The following is a 9,910-nucleotide window of genomic DNA, read 5'->3' as shown; positions in this document are numbered from 1 at the left end:
TTAAGTTTAGTTCTATAGCATCTACCCTACCCAGCAGACTTTCATACCGCTACTTTCCTCACCCAGCACCAAAATTTTGGTCTTCTACCAGTAGGGTCATTCTTGGTATATCCTAACTTAAATGTAAAACCAGAAGATGATACTTGATGTTTCTGTACAAAATCAGTTTAAATGCATAACCAGTGGGCCATGGAAAGACTTAAAAAGAATGTGAATCTTCTCAACGTACCATTTAAAGTAAATGGGCGAAGTTGGATTTATGTTGGTGTAATCATAAGGTGTGTGATATTACCGTTACATAGAACTGATCGTGGACATAAAGCTGAAAGACCAATATGCATGTCCATACTAAGTTTCAAGTACAGCTCAGTTTACTGGGAAAGCATTTTGCACCGATGTTATACCTTGTTCACGGGTTGAGGCAAATGCTACTATATATGATTTGGATGATGCGCCTCATCTTAGGCAGTGCTCAAGACACCATTTTGCTTATGCTATGTGTACTAAAAATTGCTCATGTACAGTTTGTTTTAACCTGTAACATAGTGTCTGCAAATTAATTGGTTTCACGGTCCTGCTCTCATCTTGCAGGGAATTATGAAGACAATCTATGTCAATAAGATGGTCAAAGCTGGTTTCACAGTAAAAATATTGATGGCAGACTGGTTTCTGCAGCGACACTATAAGATTGGAACCGACCTAAAGAAAATACGGACCATTGGCTACTACAATATTGAGATGTGGAAAGCAGCTGGTATGGACCTTGATAGAGTAGAGCTTGTATGGTTATCAGACGAATTGAATCACCATTCGGTCGATTACTGGCCACTTGCAGTGGAAGTTTCAAGAAAATACACCATGAATATAATGGCAGGGTATCTCCTTGTATACATTATTCATTATTTAACGCGTATAGCACTTGTGATTCTTTTGACTTGTTCATGGCATTTTCAGATCATTCATCCCTCTTGTAACAAACATTATTATCTGCTGAGCAGGTTTTGTTGGAACAAGGCACCATATGGGCCACAAAGACTGCCTGCTGCCGAGATATTTTACCCTTGCATGCAGGTTGCTGCTATATTATGCCAGAAGGTTGGTTTATATCATTATGGAATGTACCATATCTTTTTAACAAAAAAACATCACTACTTTTGTTTTGTTTTTGTTTATGCTCTTACCAGTAGTCCAGTATATGTTTGTGGCTTAAAAAACACACCATATTAGAGGAGAAACAAGTGCCTACTGTGACTGAAGCAAGTTGTGCCTACTTTAACATTAGAGATGTTTGGGTATCAATCAGTATGGTTGTATGTTCAAGAAAATTAGCGAGCACAACACAATCACTATATTTTATGACCTTATTAAGTCCCTAAAAAGTTTAATGTCTTACATGTGTAGCTACTAGCTAGGATCTGAGGAAACATATCGTATGGTATGTTTTGTTTCCTTTCTCTGAAGTGAACCTAAACAAAGCTACTAACAGATCGTATGGTATGCATTTTTTCCTGATCACTGTATCCCCATATAGAGGAACCGTTTATAACAATGGGCAACAAAATTCAGTTTACATGATAGAATATGACTTATGTTATGATCAGCCTGTTTAGGAGTATATACTCTTCACCTTGACCAATACATCAAAATATTTTCTTTTTGTAGTTGCAGGCGGACATATGGCTCTTCGGCATGGATCATCGAGACATTACCATGCTAGCCAGAGATTACTGTGAAGCTATAAATAGGGAAACCAAACCAGCTATTATGCTGCACAGTATCCTGATTGAGACATTCTTTTTGTCATTTTTTTTTTGTCTGTCATCCAGTTAGTTGTTTGACTTGTTGGAGCTTGGATGGTGATATTCCATGCAATATATCCTTAGCTTGAAGTACAGATATGCTACCTAATTTACTAGAAGACCCTGACTTTCAGGACTTGAGGGATCCAGGACGGACTATCTTCATGCATGATGAGGAGGTATCCAATGTTGTCATGTTGTAATGGCAGATAGTTGTCCCTTAGTGCTAACTCTGGTTATATCACACTGTATGTACCTTCTGCATTTCAAGATAAATTTGCATGATTATTTCAATTCAAGAGTTTTGGAGGTGTATTTAATTAAAATGTAATCATGCAGCAAACTTATACTATCTTGGTTTATAGTGAACAATAATATGTTTTTTCTCCTAAGTCTGTCCAAGAGTGTCGTAGTTTTTGCTGTCCAGTTGCACCGTACTCCCTTTCAGCTTCTATAAAAAGCTATTACTGTAAGAGGTTGTGTAATGCAATTGCCATCTTTGAATTAAAATAAGCCTGAAGATTCATGTAGAGTATAAGAGCTTAATGTCAAATTGCTTTATTTTGCTCTGTTTGTTGAGCTCTTTTAAATATGATCAAGTAGTTCAACATTAACACTGCTTTTGTGCTTTTCTGTTTCATTTTGTCAGTGTAACTTCATAGAATCATAGGTATATTTAACAATTGCATGCTACAATTTTTGGTGGACAATCTGATTTGTGTTTTTGGGACGTTATTTAGCTCTCATGTTTATTGTTTGCTACGAAAGACTGAAAGGGTTTGTAAAATGTTATTCTGTTTATTGCAGGATGATTTAAATAGAAAAATATGGCGAGCTTTCTGCCCTCCAAAATTAGCAACCTGCAACCCTTGTTTGGACTACATCAAATATGTTATATTCCCTTGGTTTGGAAAGTTGGAGGTAGTTCAGAAGGAAGGGAATGCTGATAACAAGTAATGTCCCTTCTTACTATGAAAGATTGACTTTCGAATTCTCCAGTAGAACTAACAAGTTATATATGTATGTATGTGTGCAGTTACGCACCCATATAGAAACGCTATTTGACTCCCAGGGTGCAGAAACGTATTTTTGCATCCAACATATTTTGTACGTTGTCACATCCATAAATTTATGTTTTGTATACTAATAACTACGTTCTTATTGACTCACAACAGGGCAGGTGCAGAAACGTATTTTTGCATCCAACATATTTTGTACGTTGTCACATCCATAAATTTGTGTTATGTATACTAATAACTACGTCCTTATTGACTCACAACAGAAAAAGTGACGTAAAAAACAGTGTATGAGTTATTACAGTGTAAAATACATAAAAAATAAGTATTATACGTCGTATTTTTTTATGTACTCGTGTGTTCAAATATACCACATTGATGAATAAATTATACCTCTTTATCATTTCTAATATACTTTATTATTAAATATTAGATACCTTAAAGTGAGTTTTATGAATAATTTCATTCGAGTCTACATGCTTCATACCAATTGCATATATACTGCATTTTTTACGTAAAAGTGATATATTAAAACTAAGGTCTGGTGATGTTTTTTTCGTGGAAATTGTATTGAGGTATATTGAGAATGATAAAGAGGTATAATACACTTGTTTAAAGGTATATTGAATGTGGGAGTACGTACACCCAGGATTATATAAAAGGTGTCCAATATATATACCATCACTGTAACTCTGCATTAAATAGCCAGTCTGCACAACTTAATTTACCATGCTGGAAGTATAATGCTAGGAATCAGTATTATGTTCCAACATTTGTGAGGACTGTATTGTATAGGACATATGCAAGCATGGAACAATGGTTTGGGAAGTTGGACATAGTTCACAATGGAGGGAATGGTACTAGCAAGTAATGTTCTTTCACTCATGAACCATTATATACTTCTGTAAAATTCACCTGTAGGATGCACAAAATTGCCCTATCAATACCACCAGATTCAACATTCAGTAGTCAGTCAGCACAATCTCAACTAGGTTCTACTAGTTCACCAAAGAATTGATTGCTAGTAAATCTACTAAGATTTCAATATAAATGCTAATGAATTAATATTTATTTCCATCATTTGTGATAACTTGTTAGCTTATACAGGACATATACAAACATGGAAGAACTTGTTGTTGATTATGAAAATGGCAGTCTTGATTCAGTTGATGTTAGACGGGCTTTTGAGAAGGCAATGAACAGGATATTGCAGGTAACTATAATTTTTTCAAAAAGTTGTACCTAATCGTACCCAATCATATGTTGTAACCTGTGCCAGCATCACTTGCTAATATTCAGGTTATAAACATAAATCCGTTAGCTGCATATACAGTTGTTTTTATCTAAATACAAATTGACTTCTTAGTTGGGACTGAAGGTGTGGGACCAGGTCTACATGGCAGTGAGAAAGCTAGTGGGAATGCAATTTTTTGTTAAACTTTTTTAGCCAAACAAAATTACACTATGTACAACCATTTGGCTCTGCCATTCAGTTTTATAGTTCTATCAGTGTGACAACTACTACAGGGTTAATGATGAATGGACCGGGTCAGAACCCGAAAAATGATCTAAAACTGTTAACATTTCTCGTATTCTGGAAGGTGGGATCTAAAAATGGTCACATATTCTAGAGCTAGAAAGTTACGAGCAGGACAATCTTGTATTCTGTAACATAGGTATAGCTAACCTTTTTAAATAGCTTTTTTACCTTTTTCTTGCCAATTGTGAACTGAATAATTCTTTATGCACAAAAATAAATTACTACTTGTTTGTACAATCTAAGTATTTGCCTTGATAATCATTACCTTCTTCTTCTTATCCAAATAATTATACTTTATTCTGATATATTTTTAATTAATTGCCTTTGCCTCAAGCCTGTTTGTGACCACTTCTGTGGCAACATCGAAGCCCAAGATCTATTTATTGGCCGTAAGGTACAGTTTTTCCATAAGCTTGTGCAGTTATGTATATTTATGTTAGTAGAACACCTATGTTGACTTTACAGTTGAAAATAATACTGATATTTCAAGTTGAGTGTTGATGTGAATGTACTATGTCAACACTGAACAGAACATCCCAATTTGATGATGCAAGTTTGTCTTCATTTGCACTTCTATTCCAACATCATTAGTCACGTTGGCCAGAATGGCATGATCACCTAACGATGGGATGCTAGTTCCTGGGTTTAATGTGTATATTAGTATGTTTCTAGCTCCAACAGAACTTACAATTGTATTGGAATTTGAAACTTCGGATTCTATTCAAGCTCCTTCAGTGGGTTTTGGCAGGCTCATAACTAATCTGTGTTCATTTCTCATAGATTCTACAGTTGGGATCGTTAAGTGTCTTTGCATGTAGTATATTAGAAACAACAAACACTGCATATATCAACAGTATTTTTTTGACTGAGTTACTCTTTGACGCAGTATCCTGATCACAGACCCGCAAAAGAAAAGAAAAAGAAAAATGAAGTATAAACCAATAATTTAAAATATGACCTGAATCATGATGGACTAGCAAACCCAACCAAGGATTAACTCAGTGAAAACCCGTCACAACAATGGAAGCAGAGAAAGAATTTGAATGAATAAACCTTTACTTTTTTACAGTCATCCTGATAAATATAAGTACGTACTGGTTGTCTAGTAGCCCTGGTGAGTCCAGTGTGTTTATAAACTAGATGATACCCCGCGCGTTGCTGCGGTAATTTTGTAATTGCATATAAGCAAAACCATACATTATGGGATGTGGTTTTAAAGGTACTAACATATTGCTATTTTCCGAAAGTTGCTATGTAAAAGGTTGTACATGTCTGTATAACAAAGGGCAGTCACACATATGTACTTTGAGCTGGATAAAAATGTGTTACAGTACACAAAATAAGTAAAAAAACATAGCCAATGTGTCATAAAATCTAATGAAACAACCAAGAGAAATTGCCAAGCACTGGGAACGTGTATTCCAAATGTAACCATTTAAATTCAAATGCAACCATGGGGAGCAGAAACATCTGTGAGTTGTCTTTACTGGAAGCAAAATACGTGATGAGATGCGTATCAATGAAAATGATCCATGAATGGAGCAAAGTTTGTCAGAATAGCCTGGCATACACCAACTCGGTCAGTGCCTGGTACCTGAAATAGAACACATGATTTAATAAACACAACCACCATCTGGATGATTATAAGAAGAGATAAGAAAAATATATTTTAGATGTTGACAGACTACACAAAGTATTAGAACAAATGATTTATTTAATAGAAAAAAGGATTATTATCCTAGATTTATAACATTCCCCCAAAAGGAGAAACATCATCGTGCAGACTGCTCTACTTCACTGTTGCGTTAAACGCCGCCAACTGCCCTCACGATCTTGAAATAAGGATTTCATGATCTTCAAGTATTTTCGCTTGAACATCTCTAAAGTTGTGTATTTATGCTAATGACTATGATTGTACTGAACATAATAGGGGTGAACCCACTGATTATATTTGCAGTAAGATCTCGCTTGTTAGACTAATTGTTCTTTGATATTGACAACTGCTAGAACAATTCCACAGATTGATTAGAAAATCATTCAAGGATAAAATATGTAGTAAACATTTGTTATCTAAATCAGAGAGCAAAGTATCATTTGTATATAAATTGCTTCGGTACTACATATTTCAATGCGTCCGTCAAATATCCATGACTGGTAATTGAAAATAAACTTCCCTAAATCTAAAAGAAAACAATCTTCTGCCATTGACAAATAATGAGAAGAACCACTACCACCGAAATCCAGTACCAATGATAGGAAATACAATAGTACTTACATACTCAAATTGACCAATTGTCACAACCCACAGACTAATCTGCATTAATCAAGCACTTCAGCTGCACACAATAGATACCAGAAAAGTAGTATTAACCCAATGGCCTCATTTGCATTTAATCAAGCACTCCATATGCACACAGTAGATACCAGAAAAGACCACAAACAGTAGGCAAAGTGGTCAAGCCAATGATTATCCGGGTTGCCGTCTTCCCTTCAGTGCCATCTAGAGTTCTACAGCATCATATGAGAATCCCGTGCTAAAGCTAGCTTCACTGCAAACTGAAGCGAGGCCAAGCAGCTGCTCTTTCCAAAGAGCTTTGCATCTCTCTCCTTAATATTTCACAGGGGAAAAAAGAAAGGAAAATCGGAGGAATCAGTTCAAAGTAGGATGGCAGTACCTGTTAGGACCAGATGCACGCGAATGGGAAATTGAGGATGACCTGCATGCTGCATCGTCCAAAACGGGCAGGCAGTCAGCAGGTCACGAGCCATGTTCCAGATCATTTTTCCAAGTGCTCTGGTCGTCTTAAACAGACGCATAATAAAGAACATGTGATCTCGTGATGGAAGGGGGAAGATTACACTGGAAATCTAGAATACATAGCAGAATTAGTAGGGGAGGAGAAATAGTAGGGACTATGAAGAAGACGGGAGGGAGTGGCTGACCAGTCACCAGCGGCAACACCAATATCAGCGATGTGGCAGCCAGTCACCAGCGGCGTCGTAGGCGCTCGCCTACACTCGAGCTCGGATCCTTGGAATTTATAGGGACCAATCTGCCTGTATTCCTCGTGTCCCTCCATCAATTTCTTCTACGGTTCCTCTTCTGGCAGCGATCGTGGGGAGGGGAAGAGGATGCGCCGTGGCGGGATCAATGCCGAAGAGGAAACGTCAAGCATCGATGGTATCGCCTTACCTTTTTTATGGAAGGGAAGGGGAACGACTGAAGAGGAAAATTCCTACTCGTCCAGCCCATGTAGGGCCTCTGGTCCAGCCCAAGTGAAGGGAATGCAAGAGGGACAAAACAACCATCCAGGCAGCGATGGAACATAATGTCTCGGCAGAAAAAACGTGGCCTAGGGCCTGAAAACAATAAGGGTGACGTGGCTCAATGTGAGAACAGGAAAATGGGGCCATCTATTAAGAAAGAGAAGATCTAAGAAAGCATAACTGTTAGATACTGATGTTTACCATCTTCAACTTCAGTTGCAGAACCAAATAACTGAAGATACCTTGAAGATTATAATGCAGAACGAAGAAGTTGAAGCTCCTGTAAGTCTGCTAGCTTGTCCTGAACTCTTAATCTAGTCCTCATTCCTGGAACTTCTGGCGGGTATTGCCTACTCCAGATATGTGAACTATAGCTCATTTGCAGTGCCATTGCGCTACTGGAATGATTTTGGGAGGTCGAAGTTCATATTTATCGAAAGTATTTGTAAGACATTGCCTTCTTTAGTGTACCTCAAGGAAATTCTGTTTTTGTTTCAGTGGTGAAGTCCTGGACACACCAGGAGGAAATGCTGGACCGCCAAAGGAGGTAGAGATATAGGTTTCATGGTTTAGAGAACTTGTTGAACCCGTTTAAAGTGTTCCCGGATTATGCACATGTCCCTGCTAGGAGTTTGTATCCAGGGTAGTGTAACCTGCTTAACGTTTGGCATGATGGTTCTACGTTTCCTATCCACGGGATGTAAATGTAGGACTTGTGTAAATAGCAGTATAATGTTACTACTAAAAAATGCGGGGTGTAAATGCGTTTCCTAAGGCAGTGCAGTTGTAGCATGTTTGAGCTTTGTACGTTAGCACAGGAAAATTTTACTCAAAAAATAACGGCAGAGAAATCGAAGCCAGCACTCAATCCATACTCCAACAGAAATGTATAGTTCTAGTAACGTTTCATTCCACTGTAGAAATGTACTCCATCTTTTCCAAATTACCCTGCGTTTCTGTTCTAACAATGTATCAGTCCAGTTGTAGAAATGTACTCTTCTTCTTTTCCAAATTACCCCGCTTTTCAGTTCTAGCAACGTTTCATTTCATAGTATTCCCTCTAGTCTCTTTTAATTGATTCAAATTTAGTATAACTTTATACTAAATTCGAGTCAATTAAAAAAAAGACCGGAGGGAGTAGAAATGTATTCCTTTTTTTTTACAAATTACCCTGCGTTTCAGTTCTAGCAATGTTTCATTCTACAGTAGAAATGCACTTCCTCTTTTCTCAAATTACCCTGCAGAAGCGAAATGAGTCACCCGGACATTTTTTACGCTGGCTGAAGTTGGTGAATAGGAATTGCTGTGTCGCTGGGCACGTGATGTGACCTCGTCTCAGCAGTGGAGCACCAATAGTCACCTTAGGTCGTTAGCCAATATATACGGTAGTACCTAGGTGGCTAGGTTTAGTGAGATCTTAGTATGTTGTCCTGGTGCCAAGAGAATTTACAGTTATATTGGACTTTGAGACCTGCTGGGTCCTATTGGTGGTCCTTTGGTGGGTGTTGGAATTCTCATTTTGATTAACTGTAGCTCCACGTTAATTTCTTGCAGATCCTTTAGTTGGGATTTGTTAACTGTCAATTGCTTCATACTTCTTCCGTTCTCTTTTATAAGACGTTTTGTAGATTCACTCACTTTAGTTTGTATCTATCTACTTATAGTATCTTTATCGAAAAAATTCTATTTTTAGTATGTAGGTTCACTCATTTTAGTTCATATCTAATCCATTTTAAAATATTACTTAAATTTCGCAGCTGAGGTAGAAATACAACCGGAGAAATAGCGACAAGTGAAGCAAAATGTATACCCAACAAAAAAAAATAGCAAGTGAGGACGGGGCCACGGTGTGCACGAACAAAACTGTTCCTTGTCATTCAGAACTCAAACAATTGTATGCAATATCTAGGAATTCTCATTGTTCTCTGCATTGTTGACCTTCATACCACACTCGAATCATTATTATTCTTTAATTGGCAATAGAAGTGATGGATCCATGTATATGCCAATTTCACCTAGCTAGATGCGCATATATAGCACTGGCACCCCTCAGGTAGACACTTGGAGAATGGTCCTTCGTGTGGAAGGATGAACTCCTTGCAGTTAGCTAGGCAATCTTTGTCGCTGCATGGGCCCTTTTTCATTATGATAGTGTTGCATATAGGAGTACCAGAAGTTGCTGTGGATGGAAAGGAAATCATGATATGTTAGACCGATTACGGAATTTATATAAATGTTAGGTTTTGGATCAGGTTCTCTCTTCAATTCTCAGGCACGTTTGCCAGTCG

General features: G+C 37.5%; 1 protein-coding gene across 1 annotated transcript in view; it reads left to right on the top strand.

Annotated features, from left to right (window-relative positions):
• Positions 1-8,414, top strand: part of LOC124690579 (tyrosine--tRNA ligase 1, cytoplasmic-like) — an 8,928-nt gene extending 514 nt beyond the window's left edge. The window contains exons 3-12 of the mRNA XM_047223946.1: positions 592-875; positions 999-1,095; positions 1,663-1,774; positions 1,896-1,978; positions 2,607-2,752; positions 3,611-3,682; positions 3,923-4,028; positions 4,690-4,749; positions 7,839-7,904; positions 8,121-8,414. Of these exons, the coding sequence (XP_047079902.1) occupies positions 592-875; positions 999-1,095; positions 1,663-1,774; positions 1,896-1,978; positions 2,607-2,752; positions 3,611-3,682; positions 3,923-4,028; positions 4,690-4,749; positions 7,839-7,904; positions 8,121-8,126 (1,032 nt within the window). The 3' untranslated portion in view covers positions 8,127-8,414. The remainder of the gene's footprint in view (positions 1-591; positions 876-998; positions 1,096-1,662; positions 1,775-1,895; positions 1,979-2,606; positions 2,753-3,610; positions 3,683-3,922; positions 4,029-4,689; positions 4,750-7,838; positions 7,905-8,120) is intronic.
• The last annotated feature ends 1,496 nt before the right edge of the window (positions 8,415-9,910 follow it).

The sequence above is a fragment of the Lolium rigidum genome, chromosome 2 (genome assembly GCF_022539505.1).
Source record: "Lolium rigidum isolate FL_2022 chromosome 2, APGP_CSIRO_Lrig_0.1, whole genome shotgun sequence".
In the NCBI taxonomy this organism is placed as follows: Eukaryota; Viridiplantae; Streptophyta; class Magnoliopsida; order Poales; family Poaceae; genus Lolium; species Lolium rigidum.
The sequence above is the reverse complement of the archived record's forward strand: the minus strand, read 5'-3'. Positions and strand labels throughout refer to the sequence as shown.